The sequence below is a fragment of the Crocuta crocuta genome, unplaced genomic scaffold, assembly GCF_008692635.1.
Source record: "Crocuta crocuta isolate KB4526 unplaced genomic scaffold, BGI_CrCroc_1.0 scaffold462, whole genome shotgun sequence".
NCBI lineage: Eukaryota > Metazoa > Chordata > Mammalia > Carnivora > Hyaenidae > Crocuta > Crocuta crocuta.
The window spans coordinates 888,366-915,431 of NW_027527437.1; the positions used below are offsets into that span (position 1 = coordinate 888,366).

The 27,066-nt window shown below is 34.4% G+C and overlaps 1 protein-coding gene across 1 annotated transcript; it reads left to right on the forward strand.

Annotated features, from left to right (window-relative positions):
* The first annotated feature begins 3,298 nt into the window (after positions 1-3,298).
* RGS21 (regulator of G protein signaling 21) lies at positions 3,299-26,164 on the forward strand. Its single transcript, XM_077759918.1, has 4 exons — positions 3,299-3,309; positions 7,716-7,792; positions 12,012-12,178; positions 25,961-26,164. The coding sequence occupies exons 1-4, from the start codon at positions 3,299-3,301 to the stop codon at positions 26,162-26,164; spliced, it is 459 nt and encodes a 152-aa protein (XP_077616044.1).
* Positions 26,165-27,066: the final 902 nt, after the last annotated feature.

Consider the following 27,066-nt stretch of genomic DNA (forward strand, 5'->3'; position numbering starts at 1 on the left):
TATGTTTTCACCTAGATTAAATTATACAACTACCATAATTAAGTTCTTATTTAATTAGCTTCTCCTATCTTTAGTAGTGTAGATAGCGATGGTTTTCTTAGGCTAAAAGAGAACCTTCATATAGATTCTTGTATTGTCTTGTATAGGCTGTCAAAATGCTATGACCCCTGTCTGACAGGAAAGTTAATCAAACTATATCTAATAATCATTCTGCATGTCTCTAAACTTTCTTTTACCTATTAATTTCCCCAAACCTGCTTTCCTTTTGTTATTACTGTGATCACTAGTGGGAAGTCTATTCTTTCAGGATATGAAGTTTGATCTTCCTTTCACCTTCCCTATCCTGTCCATTCTAAACAGGCATCACACCCCTGAATGTTCACTTTTCCATGCCTCTCCAATAACCCTTGTCATCTCACATGTGAACTACCACACTATACTTCTAACTCTCCTGCCTACATTTATTCTCACATTTTTTGAATTCATTGCACACACAACCTCATCATGCTAATGCTCCAAAATTATCAATCTTATACTCTCTGAAATTTTGCAGGGGTGCCTGGGTGGCTCAGTTGGTTAGGCATCCAGTTTCAGCTTAGGTCATAATCTCATGGTTCATGAGTTCAAGCCCTACATCAGGCTCTGTGTTGACAGCTCAGAACCTGGAGCCTGCTTTGGATTCTGTGTCTCCCTCTCTCTCTGTCCCTCCCCCACTCACTCTCTCTCTCTCTCTCTCTCAAAAATAAACAATAAAAAGTATATATATTTAATAAAGAAATTTTGTATCCCTATACCACTTACCATATTTTTTACACAATATAAAAACAAAAAATTTGTGAAATAAATTTCATATCCTTAATCAGAAACCCTCATTGATTGTATGATGGTAGTATTGTCCATAAAGTCCTATACTATATCTTAATTATGGTGCTGTGAGGGTCAAATGAGGTGAGAAGTTTTTAAAACATACATAAATAGTGCTATGTAAGATGCTTTGACTTAGTATATTACCATTTAGTCTCACACCATCATCTCTGAGAAAGGTACTATCTCCAGCTCTGTAGCAAAAAGGCCCAGAGAAGTCAAGGTTACTATTCAGCAGAAAGGGTTCATACTACATATGAATTTACCGCTCAAGTCTCAACATGTATGCTCATTTTATTTCATCCTGTCTTCTTTCAAGCAGGGTTGTAAGACTGGAGTTCCTTGGATATATTAGTTTTCTATTGCTGTTGTAACAAAATATTACAAACAATAATACAAATTTACTATCTTAGAGTCCAGGAGGCCCAAAGTCCAAAATCCGTCTCACTGGGTTAGAATGAAGGTGTTGGTAGGGCTGGTGGCTTCTGGAGGCTCTGAGGGGAGAATGTGCTTCCTGGCCTTTCCCCTCTCCTTGACACTGCTCTGCTTGTTTCTTGAAACTTTCTCACACATCATTCCAACCCCTTGCTTCTGGCTTCCCATATTCTACTACAGTCTTCACCCCTCCTGCCCCCTCTTGTAAGGATCTTGTAATTGCACAAGGCCAATCTGGATAATCTAGGATAATCAACAAACCCTTGCTATGCAGGGTAATATATTCACAGGATCCAGGCACTAAGGCATGGACATTTTGGGGGCCATTATTTAGCTTGTATCACTAGGCATGAGCTCTGACTACGGAGCCTGAATTCCCTGGAACTAAGACGTGGTGATCGTTAGCTTTTTCAACAATACATATCTATGCATTACAGTCTTTGGTCAAGATGTATTGAATACCATAGGGAATCATTCAGCCTAAGAAGACAGTTCATTTACTCACCTGCTCATTTATTATGAATCTTAATTTTGAGAAATAAAATCTGATTCTTAGCTTTTGCTGAAAAAAGAAGTTTGTAAGAAATGAAAAGTGTATATTAGACAAATGATAAGTGCATGTTGGGCAAGGATGTACAAGAAAGAGCATACCTGCAACTGCACTGAAACCAAAATAGAAATTTCAATTTTTGTTTTAATGCAAAACAAGCCTACTCCTGCTCGTGAGTCTTACAGACTTGGCATGGCTTTTACCAAGAGGGTCTTTACATTTTGACAGTTTATTTTTTCCAGAATCTGCATGTTCGAGTATATATTATAAAGTTAGTATTTCATTATACCCCCTCAGCCAAACAAAAAGTCTAAATATGTTTAATGATTTTTTTTTTTTTTTTGCATAAGAACATTACTTAATGGTGCTTGAATTAACAGAATGAATTGAGCTAATTGATGACAACACTTCTTAATGATACACTGACTTTCTGGGTCATCTCTCCCACTTCTACCAGTCTCATTAGCCCAGGGCCACTTGCATACTGAGTGCCCTTGGGCATTTCGATAGATCAGCTAACTGCGGATGCTTCAACACTAAGTCAGGGAGAAGCAGAGTTTCTACTGTCTTCTGACTCCTTTCTTTCTCCCACCCGGAAAATCATCAATCTTTCAGGAGTCTTAAATTTACTTTGAGGGTTATAAATATACACTAGTGGAATTTTACTGCTGAGGAACTTTGTTATATTGAGATAAAGGCTTGATGAAGCACTGGGTTACATGTACAAAACTTTGACTACAAATAAAAATACCAATATGTGTCCTTTATTTTAATAAATATATGCAAGCATTAGGACCTTAAATATCAGCATTGCATAAAGAAACATTGGCAGAACATGCCAAGAGATTCATGGTTAAAAGAAATAGAGACGTGTGTTATTAAGGTAAAAAAAGTGAAAGTGAATACATTTCGAAAAAAACATAATGCCTCGTACTAGAACATTTTAGTCCATGGGTAAAATTGTAAAAATACTTAAACATGCACGGTTGTTGAAGATAAGTGTATTAAAAGTACAGTCTTCCTCGGACTTTGGAAAAATTGATCGATGAAATACCTAAAGGTGAATATTAAATTTTATATACTTTTTTTCTCAGTTGATTTAACCTCCTATGAACAGTAATTGTCTTGTAAATGGATGTATATGAATTTTAGGAACCAAACTTTCAAATGGAATTTATTTCAGTTATGCCACAGACTCAGAAAAATGTCACATTTATTCAAAGAGTTATTTGTTACTCAGAAGTTTAAGTGTTTTGACCAGTGAAAAGTTAATAACAAAATGAAAAGAGCTGAGCATAGCATGATTTTAAGAATGCCAATTTGTAACCCAGGGGATAGGTATTTGCATACTAATTGTAATGTTCCTGCTGTCACATTACCTTCAGCTTGAAGATCAGTCAGAAAGAGAAATTCGACATCATCTGTGACAGTCAGACAGTGGAACGAAAAATGCCAGTGAAGTGAGTTGCTGTTTAAAGCTATTTTTATCTCAGAAGAGGTACAAATGAAACACTTGAGCCTTCATTAGTCTCGATGTTTTGTTTCCTTCATTTATGATAAATATGCTAATTGTTATCTTTCTTACTGATTTATTTTCTTCCCCTTTCCCTATTGATTTCTTCTTCTTTTCTAAAATATGTCAACAGCTCGTGACTTGTTGACAATGTGAAGTTAGTTCTTTAAATTTGCTAATATAAAGCAAGGTTATACAGGGGAGGAAAACCGGTGAGCTTTCTCTATGTGAAGTTTTTCAAAATTGTGAAATGTTAAGAGTTTGAGACATAGATATGTATGATCCTTGCAAAAAATATTCATTATTGCAATATTTATTGAGAAATTTGAAAACAGATATTAAGTGCTGGGTAAGGAAGCAGCTGTCACTTCCTGGAGCACATGGACCCCTTGCTTGAATTTCCCATTCTCCAGCACACTGCTAATTGAGTGTGAAGAGCTAAGTTGTTGGATTCCACATTTTTTAATGCAATACAACTGGTTCTAGCTGGCACAATTAGCAAGATAACTGGTAGCTTTCACGCAGTTCCCATCTGGCCTGGCTCTTCTCTGGACACATAATATGGGGACTGCTGGCCTTGATGGTGCTCACTTAATGAAGGAAACAGAAAGGAAATCAGCCAAAACCCCATGAAATGCTAAGTGCAATTTTGGCTTCAGATACATGGTGAATTTTCATGGCAAATCACACACATACAAAAAGTTACTCTGATTATGCATCACAATTATTCAGAAAATGCACACACATTCACAAATGAGAAGAGTCAAACAAAAGCTCTGCCTGAGTTAAAACTAAAATCAAAACAAAATTAAAAAAGAGAGAGAAATGGCAGAGAGGCATATTGTCTATATATTCAAGGTAACGCGTGTCAAGTAAAATTTAACCAAGTCAGTACACTTTTAAATTAACCACCTTCATTTTATCTCCAATCTGAATTTGATAGTTTCTTTCTTAACATACATATAGTTGCCTTTTTTTAAAAACATAAAGCGTATTTCTCACTCATATCTAACACAAGAAATGTCCTATTTTCTTTTGATAACGTGAGATTCAAGAATCTGTCTTCTGAAAACTTTCTATTGAGTACTCAATTACTGCAATTCAGCTATTATTTAGAGGAAATATTTGTGTGAAATGCAATAAACTCTATCAGAGAAAATGCATTTTCAAATTATTTATTATGAATGTTCCAAAACACGAACCTAGAACAAGCATATGTATATTGACTCATTCACTCAAGGAAAAATGTAAAAAGAGTTTGGGTTATAAGGAGATATACTTGTATTTGAATTCTAACTGCCTGTTAGTATATGCAAGATATTGCACCAGTCATTAGCATCTCTGAGGCTCTTTATTTCTTTGTAACATAGGATTAAAACACACTGTCATATATAGGATTAACTAAGGTAAAATATATGACATGCTGTACCACATGCTATACAATGTGGTATAGATTGCAAACATTCAATACATGGTTGTCCATTCTGATGCTGCTAAAAATATTGCCTTTCAGCTTATTCATATATAACGATAATTTACTCTTCTGCCAAATTATAAATACACAATCAACTCAGAATTTAAAAATTTAAACAGCAAATTAAGAACATGATTCCTTTGAATAGCTGCATCTCACTTAGCTTCTGAAAAGTAAATACTGCATTACCACCAACCTTTCCATCAGTCAAAATTGAACCTTTCAAGTCAAACTTGAAATAGGTTAGGAAATAGTGAGCTTACAGCATCCCAGGAGCTATCACACACGAGCAGAGGTATTCCATCAGAGAGTTGAAAGGTAAATTTACCTTTTATAATAATGCAGCTTTTGGTGGACCATAAATAATACCAGAATATCCTAGAACCTCTAATTCCTATAATGTTCTCTACCTATAGAAGATAATATTCTAGCATATCTCTTTAACTCAAAACATTACATTTTTTGTTTGTCCTTGGTTTTACACCATTTCCAAATTTTGTTTTCTTCCTTTGTTTTTAGTGTTTTCCTACACTAATGAAGATAACAAGAGTAGCTACCATTTATTTCAATATTTCCATTCCTAAAAGACTCCTTTACTTCTGGTAAGGTCTTCACTGAATATTCCTTTTGCTTTCAGTGCAAGCAAAATCTGACTCTCCCTAAATGACATAACTTGGCTTGATGGCCTCAGAATGGATGTTGTCCACCTTCTGCAATTTCACATCTCTTAGGGATGGGAGTGAGGTCTGCAGTCGGTCACTCTCCAATGATGCTTTCACGTCATGTCTCCTCTTCCCTCCACTATTACACTTTGAAGCTAATGCAATTCAGCCATAACTTTCAGTAATCGTCTTATCACTGTCACCTACCAGCATGTTGAAAGCCATTGCACTGCTTCCATTGAAGGTTTTAATACCTGCCACTATTTGGAGTTTGGTCATTCATTCATTATTTGTTTCTATGTTCAACAAATTGAATTGAAAAAAAAAATTTTTTTTTGAGCAGACATACTGTTCTTGGCAGTGGAAAATAACAATATTTACTCCTTTCATCAGAGAACCTACACAATGGGGGAGGTATATGTTCATTCCTGAATGCTGTTTGCCTAGATTGTTTCTTAGTGGTTTTTGTTTCTGTGTGTGTGTGCTTTTTTTTGGTGGTTGTTCCTCATTCCAAATGGGTGTACTGTGCGGCCAGGCTTTGGCTCAGAATGCCTTACTGCCCTGTTCATTTACATATATTCCAGTCACTGTAAGTAGGCTTTTTAAAAATAATCTGTTAACCACCAAATATCAGTCTTCAAGCGAGATATTTTTAAACATGTGCACTTTAAGAGACCGTATGATAATTTTAGCAGTATTTGATAGAATTCCTACAGGACCTAATATATTAATCATATAAAATATAACATAAGCTTGTTAGAGTACCAGGCTTTATTGTACACAAAAGCTCTTCAATGTAAATTTAAATCTAGATTTGGGTCCCATTCTCCATTAATGAAAAATATAAATGAACAACTAAATTTTTTAAGTGTTCACTTGAATGAAAAACCACTATTTCAAAATAGTTTCACAGAAAATCTTGTGTCCCTAAGATTTAATAAATCAAGGGAGAAAGGAAAATCATCTGTCTACTATCAGGAAAGAAAGTTTCAGATAGGAAATGTAAGTAATGGAAGATAGTAAAATGAATTCCCAGTCACAGAGTCCCCTCTATACACCCACTAACGAAGACAGCCATTATTATCTGAAAATACAACCACATCTGCAGCCGCAGAAGGAAGCACACTCAATCCCAACACAAATAATAAAAACAGCAGCAAATTACAGGAAGTAATAGAATATAAAAGCAAAGAGATCGCTTCACATAGCATATTTAAGATTAGTCACCTTGATATGCAAATGTAAAATTTTATAAGAATGACTAGATATAGGAGTCTATTTTATTATCAATTGTTTTAATAAAAACTTTCAATTAGCTCATCAGTTTCCATAAGTAGGTTATTTGCACATCACAGCTACATAATCTAAGTTGTTTTTTCTGAGTAGCAGATGCTTTCTATGGATGGGAGCTTATCTCCCTTAGTTTATTAAGGGGAATAATGCATGATATATTTGCATCTCAGAAACTTTAAATCTTAAACCTGATTTACTACTTCTACATCACATCCCCAAAAGTATACCTTCTTCAGAAGACTTAAGTCTATAAATTTTTTGACTGCCTTGGAAAAGATATTACTCGGTCCTGACAGATTCCTAGATTTAAATAAATCATCCCAGAACTGGAAGCATACCAGTCTAAGGAGAAATAAGGTCTGTCTCAGAGTGGGGTAAAAGCTTCTCAAAATACTATAAATAAATGCTTTCAAGATCATCACATGTTAGAAATCCTTAACTGAAACTTTTTTTTTTTTTACTTTTTTGAGATACACAGTTATGACATGGATAATTTTATTTTCTGCAAAAACCCAGAAAATAGTTCAGTCATCACTACTGCTAACACGAAAACTTTTCAGAAATAAATTAGAGTAATTCCATGTAAATTAACAATTAATATATTTATAGTTGAGAAAAAATTCAATATACCTCATAAAAGCATGAGAAATATCTTCCTTGTGCCTTTATTAGAATATAAGATTTGCAAATATTAATAACATTGTAAGATAGATTAATAAATAATTTGCTGATGTCAAATTATATACCACTTTATGTTGCTATTGCTGTCCACTATGGAAAACATTATATGATTTTTGTTGACCCTTTTCAGTTTGACTAACGGTGCAAAGCTCTTTTAACTCCTATAATTCAACAAATACACATATCTCAAATATTACTATAGGTTATAGAAGAAAAAGATCACAATGCTATTGTCAAGGGTAGATGTTGTTTCTACAGGTCACCAACAACAGAATCTACGGTGTGGTCTGAAAATATGGACACACTTTTAACCAATCAAGGTAAGATCCAACTAAGTTTAAAAAGATAATGATTAAAAGTAAATCATTAAATTCTGAAAGTTGTAATCACTATAAAATATGAGTTTCATCAATATTTGAAGTATAAGATTTCCAATATCTTGCATATCAAGATTTGAGATTTGTATGGGTCTCAAATCTAAATGGAATTAGGTTGGGCTTAAAATAAGACATGATTATAGAAACTCCAAACTTTAACACAAAAAGAAAATCCCAAATAAGAAGTGAGAAATTTGTCATTTTCTTGTACTCATTATCATTTGATGTATATATAATGACTGTTCTTGTTACAAGATGAAAATAATATACAAACTATTGAAAAGTTGAAAATTGAAATAAATGACTTGTTTTTTCATGTCATGGAAGCTAAAAAATGTTTTTAAAGTATTTATTTCAACTGAAATTCTAATTTTTAATGAAAACAAAAGCATATTTAAATGTATTAATATGTACAGGTGTGGATGTTTATATTTATACTTAATATAGCTCAGTAAGGTAATTTTGGCCAATTATAAATAAAATACCCTAGAATTTGATTCAAAGTAATCATTTGGAACTTCTGTTTCCATTATTGATAATTTTGCTTTGCAGAAGTTCTATTGCATACAGGGGAAAAATTGCACGACAGAGACATATATTTTAAAATGTTTAAAATTTAATACTGTTGGTACTAATCAAATGGAATTTCCACTTAAAATTGGTAAGGTAAATATCAGAATATTAGAAAAGCTTCAAACATAATAAAGTTAGGTGTATTTGTCATAGTTGTTTATTCATATATAAAATAGGATTGAATTAAACAAAATTATTCTGATTTTATGATTCGTAATTAACTAATTCCTAAAGCATAGACATAAAATAATCCACTAAGGACTTATACTAAAGACATCACAGATATGGAATTGTATTTTTATAAGTTTTGAATGGCGTGTTTCTTTTCTACTTAAGTGTATATCCAGTGGGACAGAGCAGGTTCACTAAAAGCCTTAGGAATGTAGTTCTGCAGGTGGTGATTTGGCTTCAGCTCCAGAGACTGGGGAGACCCAGCCGCCACAGAATAGAGGCACGGAAGATGTTGAGCTGAAGGCAAATGCTTTCGTCAGCATACCTCCTGAATTTTTTTTATTTTGTGCCCACATAAAGTAGAAGAGACATAGAGTCATTTGAAGAGCTGTTTAGTTTTTGCTTTTTATAATACCAGAAAAAATAGCTTAGAAATAGAAAATGCTTTTTAATGCTTTAAACAGCTAAATGAGTTCACCAAATTATCTAGTGATTCTGTCAGCTTGGGGATATGTCTCACAGGAACCATACATAGCTCCCCGGTAGGTTTCAATCCCTATTATTTATTCCATGTGTCGTCACCTTTGAGTCTAACCAGTAGCCATTCCAATCTGCAGAGAGTGCTCTCAGATGATATCATTTTAATCTTATGTAGCATATTATTCCAAAGTCACATGACTTCTTTTGATCATTCAAATTGTATGTATAGAATAGAAACATAGTTCAAAAACATAGTATGTTCAGGACAAGGATAGCTAACTCGTTTTCGCTGTTTATTCTGTTCCATTGTGCCCTAAACCTAGTGGATGACAGGGGGAGAGAAGCCGATAATTACTATCTCAGAGTGCTCCTTCATTAAACTGGTAGGATGTGAAAAAATAGTAAGTTTCTTGATCTCTAACCTCCCATCTCTCTGGGATGCATTTAGATAATCCTCACTGGGAGGAAGCCTCTATGCCTTAATGACACACATATAAAATATTGTCAGACAAGAATCTACATTCTTCCAGTATCCTTAAAGTATACTTCATTCTCTATATAAAATAGATTTAGCATCAATTCTGTTTTAACCCCTCAATTTCATTTTTGTTTGGACAAAATTCATGGAAATATAATTGAGTGTTACTAAGGGGATTTTTATAAGCTAAATTTGTGTCACAGAAGCCTCTTGGATGTATTTTTAAATGCAATAAATGTGCAGTTAATTGAATTTTTTATAGTGCTCACATATTAACGACATCTACATCCTCCAATATTTCTACTGAGAATTTTAATTGGTACCTGATAACCTTTTGCAATGACTTGTTATTTCAACATTATTTCGAATAATAAAAAAACGTTAAATCTATTTTTAATCCAGTGTTTTTAGACACTTTAATCTTGCTCCCTTGAAGCCTTCTCCATTTTCTTTCACTAAACCATTTTTGCTTCATACCTGCAGCAACCTACAAACAGTTGACTTTGGCTCTTTTTCCATAAACTTTCTCTAACATTTTCTTTTTTACTAGTTCATTTTCCCTTTTCCCTGATTCTCCACAAGCTTATTTGTCGTAGCTTTGGAACTTGAAGGATCAGGTCTCTGAGCACACAGTCAGGGAAGAAGAGCTGCTTTGATGCACATGCAAGGGGACCCTCATGGCAGATGGAAGAGAAAGCCACCATTGTTTTGAAAGGCAAATCCCTCCCAGAGGCAAAAGTGCTGACGTATATTTTCCACCTCAGAGAGATCCATAGTCTCATTTATAAACAGATACCAGCCTCAAAAGGGTGCAGTCACATTATGTGAACTCAAGGCACTGGCTTAGTCCATAAACTGCGGGAATCTGATAATGACCTTTCTTACCTGCTAACTAGAGACACACTCCTAACCATACTCATCCCTAAACAATTTAGTAAGAATTACCTTCTCAAATGAGCTCTATACCAAAGAAGAATATTTCAGGGCACATTTTGATGGAAAAATAAAGAAAAGAACAGTCTAAACAGGTGGTCATAAACTCAAATATCTATTAAAGCAAGGAATAACACATGTGTAAATTTGGGAAAGTAAAATAATGGGGAGAGATTAAGACCTATGGAAATCACAGGCTGCAAGCACTACCTGTTGCTATTAAATTCAAAAGAAATAGCATATAGTAATGAATGCAAAGTAAACAACCTGCAAGTATGTGGACCTGTTTGCAGTCCCTGGTCTAAAGTTTCTGAATAAATATATGCTCGGGAGAATACCTGGAGGCAGGAGAAAAACACCAAGAACAGGGTACATTACCGTAGATACCATGAGGGAGACTGGGGGAACGTGGCTGTTTTGTTTAAGGTAACATTGGGGAAAAGTCCATTTATTTGCCTCATTGACTTAAAATTGTGTATCACCACATCAAGAGGAGAAACATTCACACCAAGTATCTTGCCAGTTATTTTCTTGGTTTAGAGATTAGAATTGGCTAATATATTCACCCAAAATTAATAAATGTCAGTCCTTCCTTCTTTGCTTTGAGCCCAAACCCACACAATCTAACCCCTTAGCATCAAATTTTGTTTTCTCACCAACTCAAGGTAACAAAGATATTCCTACTCAGAATTACTTTTAACATCATTAGCTTGATTTGAGCTTAGTGCATTGGGTGGAGAAAAGCTAAGGCCATAGGGGCGCCTAGGTGACTCAGTTGGTTAAACATCCAACTTCAGCTCAGGTCATGATCTCACCATTCGTGGGTTCGAGCCCTGCATCGGCTGTGCTGACTGCCAGCTCAGGGCCTGGAGCCTGTTTCAGATCCTGCTTCTCTCTATCTCTCTGTCCCTCCCCTGCTCACACTGTCTCTCTCAGAAATAAAAACAACATTTAAAAAAAAAAAAAAAAGAAAGAAAGCTAAAGCCGTGGGGTTTCCCATAAAGTAACTGCTATCAAGACTTTCCCCTAGGGGTGCCCAGGTGGCTCAGTCAGTTAAGCACCTGACTGGCTCAGGTCAAGATCTCATGCTTTGTGAGTTCAAGCCCCATGTTGTGTTCTGTGCTGACAGCTCGAAGCCTGGAAACTGCTTTGGATTCTGTGTCTGCCTCTTACTCTTCCCTCCCCTGCTCTCTCTCTCGCTCTCTCAAAAATAAATAAACATTAAAAAAATTAAAAAGAAAGACTTTCTCCTAAATCAACTTCTATACATTTCAGATCTAAAAATTAAAGTACAGGTTTTTCTTTGTTAGTGGAGCCAATTGGATACATAGAGACAAGAATATTTTATGTTTATGATTACTGATCCAAAATAAGGTTTCTAAATTTAAAGACAAAAACATAACTGTAGAAGGATGATAAATACTTGCCACTGAATATTAAGTAAATGTTCATGTCATACAACTTATTCATATTGGTCATATATACTGCACTGAATGATATACAAAATTTCTCTTTTATATTTTATAGCTGGTCTAGATGCTTTTCGAACATTTCTAAAATCGGAGTTTAGTGAAGAAAATGTTGAGTTCTGGCTTGCCTGTGAAGACTTCAAAAAAACAGAAAGCGCAGAAAAAATGGCTTCTAAAGCCAAGATGATTTATTCTGAATTCATTGAAGCTGACGCCCCTAAAGAGGTGAGTAAAATATTCTAGAATACTGACTATTCCTCCCGTAGCAAATCTCTTCCCAGTTATAAGACACTAAATCTATCTAAAGGGAATTCTAATTGTCGCTATGTATTCAAATAGAAAATGTCTGTAAACTCCAGTAGAAGTGCCTTAAGATGACCCTATCCTTTACTGATACAGCAAATATTTCTCAACACCTACTATGTGCCAGAGATGACCAAAAGTTTTGTTTTCTTAGCCCAACCTGCAGACTCTTGAAAAATAGTATTTGTTGTGTTAAGTTAAATTGCTCTAAAGTTAACCCTACAGAAACGTTACTTAAATATGTTGCATTTCAAGTTCACTTTGGTTTTTCCTTTCATAAATCATGATGGTCAACATGGAATAGAATTCTAGAGTAGAGTAGTTTATTTAAAAACTTAAGAATAATATGTGGGGGGAATATAACTACTTACCAATGTTATGAATTCTTCATTTTTAATAGTTCAGATGTCCACATTATGGCATGTAATGTCTTAATTTCCAAAAGAAGGGTTTGCTTACCTTTATTTCTTTGATGGCAAAAATGAGCCAAAGGTGTGAGGCAGTGTTTTATGTGATCAGGACCCACCTGTGCTGCTTTAAGATCAGGAGAGTAGAAAAGGCCTTAGAAAGAAACTTGGAAAGACTGATAAAAGCTCCCAAAAAAGTGTTCAATGTGTGTAACATCGCATTTATATTTTATTTCATTTTCAGAATCAAAACCATGATCATCTCCACATACCTTTTTAATATTTAACTTTAAATTTTAAGCAATTTATAATTTAAAACTATTTCTGTTCCCCACTGAAGATATCCTATAAGCAAAGAGTTTTAATGCATAAGTAGTAAACAGAAAGTTACATTGCATTACTAGTACAAAATAGAAACTACTAGTATAAGTCATTTTTCTTATAGAGGTAAAATATCAGTTTCCTCCAACGTGATACTTATTATATTTTCTGATCCAAAATTAGTATTCATGGTGTGAAAAGGGTTATTGTACATTTGGGGAAAAAGAACAGAATAGGTGAAATGAAAACACTTTGGAAAATCTAGGACATAAAATTGCTGTAACAGTAGTTCAAGCTTTAATTGGACATTAATTACTGCAGAATACATTGGCTAGTATAACATTACAGGCATATATATGAGCCATTAAAGCATAGCATGGAATTCATGGGAAAGTGGTGGGGAGGGGATTTTAACTGCTGTGGAGCTATTTTAACATTCATTTCCCAGTCACCATCTAAGAATCAATAAATAATTCTGGAAAATTGAAAATACAGTGTATGAGATTTGTCAAGTTGATTAATGTGTCATTCCCTAAAAGGCTTTGAAATCAGCTCTAAAGATATCCTATTTATTGTGATATTGATTTGAAAGCCAGATTTTTTCTTCTTTATGAATTCATTTAATTAACAGTGATTGCTTTAGAATAACATTCTCAAACATTTGCATGAAAAGTCTTCTAATAAGAAATGTCACCTTTTAATTATAGCTGAATTCAATCTTACAATATATAATAAGTTATCAATTTTGACAAAATAATTTTGTTTATTTTCCTAATCTTGTCTTCCAAAATAAATTTACAGAGTAATAATTTAAACAAATAACACAGTCATTATTTTAGGATATAAAGTTTTTACAGCTTTTTTATAGTTTGTCCATCTAATTAATTTGACTAAATAAATATAACTAAATTTATGACTGCTTTTCAAGTAATAGATTATGTTTTCTCCTTAAAGTGTCAAAAAATGTTTTTATTGAATAAGACAAAATTCACTGATAATGAAAAATATACATATATATATTTGAAATAGTCATTATCTTTCCTATTATTTGCCATTAGTCATTTCAAGTTCAACAAATTACTAAATTTCAATTCCCAAATTAGTAAAGGGCATTTGCCTCTTATATTATATACCAATCACAGTCTTCAAGGTATTTCTCTGTAGTCTATCAGCTGTAGTTTAATTTTATTACAACTGTTGAGTATGTTGACTCATTAAACTTGTTTTTTGAATTCCTGTCCCCACAGTGAAGTCATGGAAAAGAAGATACTGACTTGTAATAAAACCAGTCAAATACACAAAAGGCAATATAATAATAAAGCCACATTTAAAATTCATTGTAGCACACTGGAAAGGTGATCAAATCTGGAGAGTTAAGGGATGTATTTTTAGGGTGAATCACACATGAAAAATGTATGTCATGAAAAGAGTAACATCAAGACAGCAATTGAAGAAAGAATATTTCAGGCTGAGGACATGGTGATATAACATGGAGGTACAAAGCTCCCTAGCGTTTTCTGGAAATTGCAAACATTTTGATATGGTTAATGAGAAGTGAAGGATGAAGTTGGATGGGCAGCAGTAAAGATAAGGAAAGGACGGGAAGTATTCTAGATTTATCTAGCAGACAAACTTAACAAGATGAGGTGATATACTTGATATGGAAGCTGGAAGACATGACATGATTTTTATAAGTAAAAACATTTACTTAAGGATGAGATTTATATGAGAATATTCTCCATTTTTCCATATTCAGTTATAGGTGTATAAGTGACTCTTATAAAGAATCAAAATTGGGGCGCCTGGGTGGCTCAGTCGGTTAAGCCTCCAACTTCGGCTCAGGTCATGATCTCACGGTTTGTGGGTTCAAGCTCCACATTGGGTTCTGTGCTGGCAGCTCAGAGCCTGGAGCCTATTTCAGATTTTGTGTCTCCCTCTCTCTCTGACCCTCCCCTGATCATGCTCTGTCTCTGTCTGCCTCAAAAATTTTTAAAAAATAAACTATAAAAAAAGAATCAAAATTATAACCAATTTCCTTAGAAAATCCTAAAGTAAAGAACAATGGCAAAGTCATCTTATCCAGAGTCTATTAGTTCCTATTTTTTCCCACTTCTTGCATCTTTATTTCCTCATCTATAAAGTTGTTATTGTAATTTTTATGCACTTAGACAGTTTACAATTAGACTATACTAAATTTACAATAAACCATCCCTGTCTATAAATTGACATTACTAATGGTTCTCAGTTTCCTAGGCAAAGACGGCGCTTTGAACAAAACAACAAAAATTGAACTTCTAGGTCTCTATGAGAAATGATAATAAGTGTAACTTGGCCTTATGCCCGCTTACTTGCAGTGTTACATTTCCTTTGGTTTCTACACTAATAGAGAGTTAGTGTGGTATAATGGAAAATTGGAAATTTAGATATACTTAGACCCAGTTCAAATCCTGGAATTTTGTGGTAAGCTACTTTATCTCTCTGAGCCTCAGTTTCCTCATCTAACAAAGCATTTATAAAACAAGCATATAACAACTACAGAGCACAAATGAGAATGAGTGAGACCACGTGTCAACAGTTTACACTATGCAGAACAGCTTTTAAGAAACTGTGATCACTTTTGGGGCATCTGGGTGACTCAGTCAGTTAAAAATTTTTAAAAAGAGGGCCACCTGGGTGGCTTAGTCGGTTAAGCATCCAACTTTCGCTTAGGTCNTAGCTGGTTGTCAGCACAGAGCCCGACGCCCAGCTCTAACCTACGAACTGTGAGATCATGACCTGAGCCGAAGTCAAATGCTTAAACGACTGAGCCACCCACGCGCCCCTTTTTTTTTTTTTTTAACAAGTCACTATAAGGGCTATAGTTTCAACCTGAAAACAACCATTTTACAAACATGTTAGCAAATCACTAGTTTCAGATAAAAAGTGCTACTCATAGAATGGACTATACCTAAACAGTTTTAGAAGAAAGTACTGAGAAAAAAAAAAAAAACAAAAGCATGACCCAGGTATTTAACTAAGTGATTTGAAAATAAGAAAATTATTAGACAAGCAATATTTTAAAATTATTTTTCATAAATTTAAAATATTTTAAAGCAATATTTTCTACTTACTACTCATTAAGTACCTACAGGTGACAAAGAAAAAAATTCCTAAACTTGTATTCATTCTTCCTTCCTTCAATTTGGAAGGAATTTCACAATATTTGGAAATTTTAAGAAAATAATACAGGGTCTCAAAAGAATGGGAATCTTCAAAAACCTTCAAAAAATACTTTCGTATTAGCTAAGACACTGACAGATTTTAAATATTCATGTTATATTTATATCATTTGTATATATTATATTTGCATCATTCCTTTATATTGAAAATAAAATTGGTCAGGATGGAAAAATATGTGATTAGAGAGGAAAATGTTTATGTTGATTGTCATTCTGTGATATTAGAAAATGCTCTAAATCATACCATAGTGTGATTTTTAAAAATGTAAATTCAGGGGCGCCTGGGTGGCTTAGTCGGTTAAGCGTCCGACTTTCGCTCAGGTCATGATCTCGCGGTTTGTGGGTTCGAGCCCCGCGTCGGGCTCTGTGCTGACTGCCAGCTCGGAGCCTGGATTCTGTTTCAGTCTGTGACTCCCTCTCTCTCTGACCCTCCCCTGCTCACGCTGTCTCTCTCTCTCTCTCTCCTAGAAATAAATTAAAAAAAATATATAAAAAAATTATAAATTCAGCTGCATATTATCCTGGATTATCCAATCCAAGAACAAATACATTGGCAGTTTTTTAAGTCAAAGGATATTGGTATGAAGTACTCAATTCCTAAACGTATTTATTAAATGTGAAGACACCATAATGCATAAAACAAAGAAGAAACTAATAGTCATAAAGGAGAAAGTATCTTAATGAGCGTGTGCAGGAAACTTTTAAACTATCTATGTCTGGTTTTTGCTTTTATTGTTAAGGCAGGATAGTATTATTTATTGACATATCTTATTTCACAATAGTAAATGCTTATTCTGTGCCTACTATTTATCCCCTTATAAGATAAAGTACCTCCGTGGAAGGGAAGCTCAGTCTAAGCAGGAGAACAGATTTAAAACACACACACACACAGACACACACACACACACACACACGTATAAAGCAATAGTTGTGTAAAGTAGGCAGCTTGATAAGGACATGTAAGAAAATAAAATAGGTTGAAACTATGGTTGGACTCAAAAAAACTCTGAATCTAGTTAGGTTTTAAAAAGTGAAATTTATAGAACTGGGAAAAATAGCAAGGCAACAAATGATTAAGTGCAAAAGCAAAAAAAAAAAAAAGTTACAGAGGAAACTCTGTTAAACCTAGAAGAATATAGTGATTGAATAGTAGTGAGACAAGATATTGAGACAAGGCCTTTATTTTAAATATATAAGATTAGCTTTAAACAGAATCTTGAGAAAAGGAAACAGATATGTGAATTATTGGTAGAGAGAAGCCCATGAAAATTGGCATTTAGAAGCATTTCTTGGTATAACTGTCTTGACAGTTTTGTATTTTCCATCATATATTCAAAATTTTTCTTTACATTTTTAAGTGCCATTTCCCCAGGTGTTGATGTTTTTGTCCTGCCCCACAAATTGCTGCTTATCAACAGGGCCCCAACAGTGCCCCCCCAACTCTAGAATCATCTCCGGATATAATGAGTTTGCTTATTTATTAATTTCCTAACTTTAGTGCACTAATAACTTAGTGTCTAATACATGGCAGGAATCATGCTAGTTGCAGATAAGAAAAAGTGCAGAATTCCTGAACAGGTAAAGCTAACTGTTTTTGATGGGAGGACTCCAGTTAAAAAATAGTTACAATAAGCTTTCATAAGAGTCGTTGTAGGGAAATACAGGTGATGCAGTAGCCTGCAACAGGAAAATCTGATTCCAGGGGGTTAGAAAATGTATCTCAAAAGAAGTAATTCATGAGCTTTGACAAGAAATGGGAGTGTAGAGGGAAATAAGACATAATAGGAGGGAAGGAAGGAAAGGACGAACAGTGGAAAAAAGGATCAGCCAGTACCTAGAAGCTAGTCCAGCAGGGAAGGAAGCCTAGTTTTGAATGTCTCACTGCAAACTGGGGTCGATCTACCTCCTGGAGCCAAAAAAATTCTGCCTTCTTATTTATTTCATCTGAAAATAAAGGTCTATGAAAAAGAAAGAGAGAGACAGGAGAAAAAGGAGCAAATCGAGGAGGAGGAGGGGTAGGAGGAAGGGACGAAAACAGGTTTAAGAAACCTATGAGTAACATCTGCAAAGTGCTTCTATGAGGACTCTCATCTGATCATCATTTTCACTATCTTGTGGAGGTATTACAATCATCTACACTGTACAGATGAAAATGAACTGAGCCCTAGAGAAAAAGTAACAGGCCCTGCAGTCATTAAGATACAATGGACCACGAGGAGAGAGGTCTACAGCCCATGCTTTTAGGTTTTAAATTCCTTTCTCCAGATCTATTTATCTTACATGTTGGCAAGACATCTTAGAAACCTTGATGTTTATGCTAAAGGCAAAAGCATAAAATTATCTTGGCACATACAGTCTTTCTTTCTATCAAAAGCTTTTTCTCTTCTCATATTCTCTTTAATTTGTATAACGTCTTAAACTATGAAGCTTAGATTCAAATATGGCATTAAGAGAGAAAAGAGTTGTGGGAGTATTTCTTCTAAATAATTTGCAGTATCCTTCTGGCCCGCTGAAAAATTGGTTTTTGCAATTCAACTCAAAAAGTAAACACTCAGGAGCGCCTGGGTGGTCCAGTCAGTAAAGCGTCCAATTTTTAATTTCGGCTCAGGTCATGATCTCCCGGTTTGTGGGCTCAAGCCCTGCACATGGCTGTGCATTAGGTGTGGAACCTGCTTACGATTCTCTCTCTCCCTCTCCCTCGGCTCCTCCCCTGCTCACACATGCACACACACACACTCTTACTCTCTATCTCTTAAAAAAAAAAAAAGGAAACAGGTGTTTTTTGAATGTCCGTGTGTTCTTGGATTAGCATGTTTGTGTTGGTGAATGAAACCAGTCAGTCTGACTCCCTCTCAGCTCTTCCAGATAGCTTTTGCTTATGTACATCTATTTTTAGCGATCCTTACACATTATCCATATATATTATGTATATTATTTTTAGCAATTTGTGTGATTTCATATGCTATGATTTCTTTTGTTTCTTTTGCCCAAGTTGAGATTTTAGCATTACTTCCCAATTCGTGTAACTTATTTCTGTCAAGAAGAACAAAAGGATAAAGTCTTGTGCAGGAATGGATTCCCTCTAGATATTAACAAACTTTGCTATTTTCAACTTTAATTGCCCCTTGAGAATAGATTTCAGGATATTTGTGCGCCTTTAATGATGCCAAAAATGAAGCAATACAAGAGGTATTAGTGGTGATTAAATAGAATTATGTAACCAAAACTATGATTATAGGCAGCTTTAATTTGAATAGTAATTTTTAAGCTCTGTTGTGAATGTGGTCTAAGATGCTGCCTGCTCCACTTTAGTAAGGTGTTTTACATATGCATGCACACACCCTTTGCATAATGACAGTTTCCTGCTACACTATACATTCTAAATGAGGAAAAGGCTATCTAATTTGAATGTGAGAACACAACTGAAAATTTTCATTCAAATTATGTAAAATTACATAAAGCATAATTTAGGGTCACAGGAAAGCCAAATGGTACATTTTAAAATGTATTCTTCCTGATAAAATAATTTGTTGAAAACCAAAAGAATTTAAAACCGCTGGTGTAGTAAAGGAATTCAGCTGGCATACTTTGTAGTTAACAAAATCACATGAGTATTAAAATATTCTGGATCTTTAGAATAAAATTGTTTTTAAACAACTATCACAAACATCATTCAGAAGGCAGTCGTTTTAATGCAATGGATTGCTGTCAATGTCACTGTGTCAAGGCCTTTTCAGAACTGACAGAATTTAAAAGCCTCTAAATGGTTGTGATGACATCTCAGCTGTCATTCTGGAAGAACCACAATTCTTGTTTTCTGGGATTGACAGTGCAGTGGTCTCAGATATCTAAGATAATTTATAATCTTTTGAAAACTAAGCAAATGAAATATTGTATTTCTCAGAGTCCTTGAAACTAAAGGGTATCCTTACAAACACAGTGCAAGTAACTACCATATTAGGAAGTAATATAACTCCGTTTATTCCCTCAGCTGATACACTGCCCACCTCAATGCCTATCACCCATTTCTCCCTCTGTACCCCCACCACCATCAACTCTCAGTTTGTTCTCTATATTTAAGAGTCACTTATGGTTGCCTCCCTCTCTGTTTGAAACTACTTTCTTCCTATTCCCTTCCCCCATCGTCTTTTGTGAAAGTTCTCAAATTCCACATATGAGTGAAAAGATATGATATCTGTCTTTCTCTGGCTGACTTATTTTCTGCTTATACTCAGTCTGCAAATGATTTCCTCTAGTTCTATATCTTTAAAAGGGCAGCTCAAGGGGTACCTGGGTGGTTTAGTCCATTAAGGGTCCGACTTGGGCTAAGGTCATGATTCTGTGGTTGATGAGTTCAAGCCTCATGTCAGGCTCTGTGCTGACAGCTCAGAGCCTGGAGCTGGCTTCAGATTCTGAGTTCCCAATCTCTGCCCCTCCCCTGTCTAATGCCTTCTCTCTCTCTCTCTCTCTCTCTCCCTCCCTCCCTCTCAAAAATAAAAAAAAGTAAATAAAATTTTTTAAAGGACAGCTCAAACTTAAAAAATTCCAGTTTGAGTCCTGATTTTGTGTTCAAAACTATCTTTCTACTTGAGTCTTCCCATCTCAGTTAATGGCAATTCTGTTCTTCTGTTTGCTCTGGTGAAATAATTGGTAGTCATTCGTGATTCTTCTCTTTCACTCATACCCCATGTCCAATCCATCAACATTTTCTGTCATCTCATTATTCAGAATATTGTTAAAACCCAGTCATTCTTAAAGATTTTGTCCCTCATCATAGCTCACTATTCTATCACAAGCTCTACTCATTCTACCTTCTAGATATCTTTAAAATCTGTGCATGTCTCACTATTCCCTGTGTCGTTACACAGTTGAATTCACCATCACTGACTACCTGAACTTCTGATATGTTTTCTCATTTTTCTTCCTTTTAAATACACCCAGCTATCACACCACATGGGAACCAGAGACATGTTTTTTTTTTTTTCCCCCAAACATGTGTTTACATCACTCCTTTACTTAAAATTCTTCTCCTTACTCTCAGGTTATGTAAAAATTCTTTAACAAGAGCTACAAGGTCCCATACGATCTAGTACCTTCATGCCTCTCAGGTTCTTGTCTTTCCTCCTCTCAAACCCCCTGGGCTTCTTTTGGTTTACCCACCTATCTGCAAGTACCTTCCTTAATCTCTATTCATGATAATACTTTCAAAGATTTGCTTAAAATCTCATTTCCTTTGAACTGATTTTTCAAAATCTGACTTCTTGATTGACTTTTCACTTTAATCATCTCTTCGGATCCTTCACACAACTTCTAAGCACCCACTCAATAAAATATTTTAAATAAATAAATTCTAGGAAAGACTACAAATGAAATGTGCTTATTCAGAAATATATTAGTTTTTTCTCCCAGAAAAATGAGGATAATAATACTGTATATTTTATAATTGTGTGTAGGTGACATGAGGTAGCCATATAAAGGTTTATTATATCAGTACTAATATTTTCTTTTTTAATATTTATTTAGTTTTGAGAGAGAGAGAGAGAGAGAGAGCATGGGAAGAGCAAACAGACAGAGACACAGAATTCGAAGCAGGTTTCAGGTTCTGAGCTGTCAGCATAGAGCCCAACAGGGGCTTGAACTCATGAACCACAAAACCATGACCTGAGCCAAAGTTGGACATTCAACTAACCGAGCCACGCAGACACCCCAGTATAATAACATTATTTTCAGTTAAAATAATCATATTTAAACATCATTATGATTATTTTAGAGATAATGGCAGTGTCCAAATATTTTGCCAGGGAAGAAAACAGAGTAACCAAGGAAAACATCTAGAGAGAAAAGACAGTATAGCACTGAAAGAACACATATTTTGAGGGGCATGAAGAGAAAAAAGAAATGAGCAAAATAAATAGGGAAAAGACAACAGATACAAAACAAGTTAATTCCATGTCATGAACTATTGAATTCCCTTTGTAGTGACAAATCTTCTTTCTCTGATATTCAAATTGAATACTTAATATTAATAGAAGCCTTTGTATCTAAATCTGTTTAATCAAGAAATCAAATCCCTTAAAAACTTTAAATCAAAGCAGTTTGTAATGATAAGGAAATTATAGTGACTTTCCTTCTGAGGCTAAGGAAGGCTTCCCAGAGGATACTCAACTTAAGCTAAATCATAAAAGATAAGGAAAATCTGTACAGAATAAAATCAAGGGGGTGAAAGGGATTTTAGAAGTTGAAAACAGTACAAACAAGAGCTTTATGTATAAGAGTAATTTAGGGAATAGAAAGGAAAGTAAACCAGTTATATAGATATTGCTAAGGACAAGTAAGAGATTTTGAAGCAACACATTGAACTCTGGATGTGAGGGAGCTCAAATGCCAAGGTTAGATATTTACAGCTTATGTTACTAAATATAAGAGATTTTCAGCTGAATATTCATACAATGAAAGTGATGTTTTGGTGAAATTAATGCAGTTATACTTTCACATGCTCAGAAGGGAAAGAAAAGACATTATAAGAAGAGGTATCAGACTAGAGGTAAACTTCATAATTTAGGAAAGAAATTCCATTGTAAAAGACTAAACTGGAGAAATAGGAGTGAAAAGGACCATTATGAAATTACAAAATAAAAGGCAAATGAGGGGGGAAAAATAGAGACAGATCAAAGAAAAAAGAAGTGTCAGAGATGATTCCTATGTTTCAAGTTTGAAGAACTTGGAGGAAAATAATGACATTTATACAAACATGTGGGTGTGATGTTTTGTCACTGACATTAAGCTGAATTGCCAAGACACAGCCTCATAAGACTATTAATTATCTCCTGGGATTAGTGTATCTGCTCATCACTCAGCTATCATAGCGGATGTTGGCAGCTCCTTGGTAGGAACACAGACAAGTCAGAAAAATGAGAGAGATAAATCAGAAGTACAAGCTTAACCTATTTTAATAAATATCACTAATTAGTGGTATTATGCTGAATGGAATAGTTATTTTCAAAATTTAGGCATGATTTTTAATAGATATAGAAACATTTTTTTCACCTTATTTATTCAGTACATATTTATTGGTATGTAAGGCACAGAAAGGGATACACAAAATGTAAATATGGCCTAAGTAACACAGGGTCAATATTACTTGAATGTAGCCTTACAGACATAGAAGACAGTGAAAAGGGTGACTTTCAGCTAGACTAGGATGGTATGAAACAAAATGTTCGTAGGTGGGAAAATACAAGGAATTTGAAAGGAAGTGTCTAGCTTGGTAAAAATACAGGACATACCTAGAGGAGAAAAAAATGTATAAGGTAGGACTATGTTGTAAAGTCCATGAATGCCAAAATCAAGGCTTTGGAGTTTTTAAATAGGAAATGGGGAGTTACTGCCAGTGTTCAGTTCTGATTAAAATAATAAGCCAGCACTGTGTACCAGGCACACACCAGCCCTGCTGTCAGTGAAAACTCAGCCAATGAATGAATGCCCCAGTGAGCTGAATTGCTATATTTACTATTATGGGGGATACAAAGTTAAACATATTGTAGATGATGCCATTAAACAATTAACAGCATAGCTAAAGGAGGAAACAGACGATATTTATTCTTAAACCCCCACAACACAAGATAAGATTTATGAAACATACTACTCTAGATGTTTAAAAACCACTGCAAGAGCTTGACACTGGCCACCATTTACTGGTCCCCACTATGAGGCAGGCAGTATACTAGGTTCACAACATGTCATCATGTCACTTCCCTCCTTAAAATTCTTCAGTGTATTCCTATTGCTTCTAGAAGAAAAATAAAAACTCTTTACACTTCACGGAAGCCCTACAAGACTTGTAGGCAACTCTCATTATAGGAACTTTCTTTCTCACACCTTATACTACAGCTATCCAGGCATAGCAGCTTTTCAGAACGTAACAAATTCTTGCATCAGGGACTTTGCTTTTGTTTTTTCTGGCAGAAATGTTTTTTTCCCAGATTCTTGGAAGACTTGCTTCTTCTCATCCTTCAAGTTTAAATCTAAAGTAATACTATTTATTTTGTTGTTGCTTATCTTTTCCCAAGTATAGAAAGCATTTTGTGCATAATAGATACTCATAAATATTTGTTAAATATACGGATAATTTCATTTCTTATAACAACTCAGTTAAGACTACCTAGCTTAAACATAAAGAAATAGAGCTCAGAATTATTAAAATAACTTACCTCTGATCATCAAGGATCCTAAGTGTTAAAGCAAAGATGAGAAAATTATCCCAAAGTCTTTCCACTGTCCTGCAACATCTTCCTGTATAACAAAGAAGAAATTGATTCTAAGTTTTGAGATCTTCAGGGAGTTGTAGCATTGAACCTGGAACTTTGATGGATGATGTAAAAGGATGATCAGAGAAATAAAAGTACAGATGTGGGATCATTGAGTAGCTGAAATCTTTCAAGGAAGATAACATTTGTGAACAAATAGTGGCCTTTTCATAATTCTTTTCAAATTAAAAGTTTTTCTTCTTTTCTTCTTCCTAGAACAACAATATTAAAATATTTTGATATCACTTATCTCATTTAGTCTTGAAACACTTTAAGATAGATGCTATTACTATTCCCTTTTATACCATGGAAATCAAAGATTAAAAGAAATTCTAGAACTTGCTTCATTCATATGAATAGCAAATAAGTAGCTGAAGAAAGGTGTGATTACAGGTCTGTCCGCCTCTTTTAATCTCCATTTAATAAGCAAAAATTATCATTTATAGAATATCTTTTACCAGAACTCCAAATTATGGCATTTTTAGAATCTCCCCCATTTTGCCAAGAGATGCTTTAATTCTATTCAACTAATATTTATTGATTTCCTATTATATGGCAGATATTTTGCTAAATAAAAGAAAATAGAAAGATGAATAAGATAGATACAGCCTTTCATGAGTTTTTAATTCCACGATTCAAATCTCTTTTGTACTTCATGAATATTTACCATTTAAATTAGAAAACTTGGATATGAAATTTTCTGCTTCACAGAATGTATCCTGGAATTTGTGTAGAGTTGGACAAGTATCTTCACAAGAAAGTTTGGAGCATTTTACAGATTTGCAGATGAATGTGTATAATAGATCTGTATTAGACCTTGCTGGGGATACTCATGTAATGATATCAGGACAGGGATACACACACACACGTGCACACACACACACACACACACGCATACACATATAGATCTAGTCTGTGGAAGGCACAAGAGTGAGTGAAGAGGGGATGTTATTTGCTTTATTTTGGCAAACAAAAAGAAACACAAATCAGAACGAAAAGCAATGAGGTGTGGGAAAACAACAGGGGAAGTATGAAAATGAGGATGGGTTGGTAGAAGCCAAACTAGTAAGTCCTAGTTATTGTTCTGCCTATGGAAAGTACATTATAAGTATTAAAGTACTAGGGAGAAAAAAAGGATTTGTGGGAAAAGAAATTTAAAAACATGAAATATTTTGTTTGATTTTTCACCTTGCCATTTTTTTTTATAATCTCAAAATAAGGCTTTATCTCTGTTCTCTGTCAATGCCAACACTCTCAATCTAGGAAAAATAATGAAACCAAACATGTGGTCTACACTCCAGAAAATAAGTGTATGACCTTTTGGCTCTTTTGCATCAGATTAACTTTGTGTTTTGGGGAAAAAAAGTCAAATAATGTGTGTATCTACCATCTGTATAAAGCATGTATTCCTTGATTAAGTTAATGTAATGATACGCAAACTTATTTCCACAGGTCAACATTGACTTCAGTACCAGGGACCTGATCTCAAAGAATATTGCAGAACCAACTCTCAAATGTTTTGATGAGGCTCAGAAGTTAATCTATAGTCTTATGGCCAAGGATTCTTTTCCTCGATTTCTAAAGTCAGAGATTTATAAAAAACTGGTAAATAGCCAACAGGTTGGAAATCATAAGAAATGGCTTCCTTTTTTCTAGAGAAGGTTAATGATAAACTAATAATGAAGTTATAATTTGGGGGGAAACAAATGACAAGAGAGATCAACCCTCAATCATTATACTCAAAGCTAAAATGTTTTAAATACACAAAAACAATATAAGTTTCTTTTAGGGTTTAGAAAACACATTTTTTTTTTACTCCAGAAGAATACTTTTTTAATATGTAAAGCTTGAATTTTTAAGTCATTTGTTTAGAATTATTCATGTTATCAGGTACTTAGAAATCTCCTACTGGGAGAGTAAAAAGGAGTTAATAGAGATGTAATACACTCCTAAATCATAAGTGAACATTCTTATGACATTATGAATTCAAGAACTATATATCTTTGTGTTGCTGAGTGGGAGCCTGTTAAGCACCATGTATGTGATTTTAAATTCCACTTACATTATTCAAAGCCTTCTGTAAAAAGAGAAATTCTGAACCAAACACAACCCTCCATTTGGTGTATTCAACTATTTCCTTTCAATCAGGATTTGCCACATAATTATGTGGTGATTATCTAAACTACTATGGCTGTTAGATTAATTAAGAAGAAAACTGCAAGAATGTGTGAACATATAGATAATAACACCATGGATCTAACTTTCTCAAAATATATCAGTTGGTTCAATTCAATGGCATCACATAGGCATATGCGTAGAAAACGTCTTGAGGGTGCAGATGACTGACTTTCTTAGATTTATCAGAATATAAGGAAAAGGGAGGAATAAAATGGATGAATGGACAAATAAGTCCTTATAGAATGAACTGCATACTAGTAATTGTGTCACAAAACAAAAAATTATTGCAATATTAACTACTCAGTTTAAGGAATTAAGCATCTATTCGCTCATTCAGTACTGGAACTTGTTAATGGAATTCAGAGAAATTTTCAAAACAC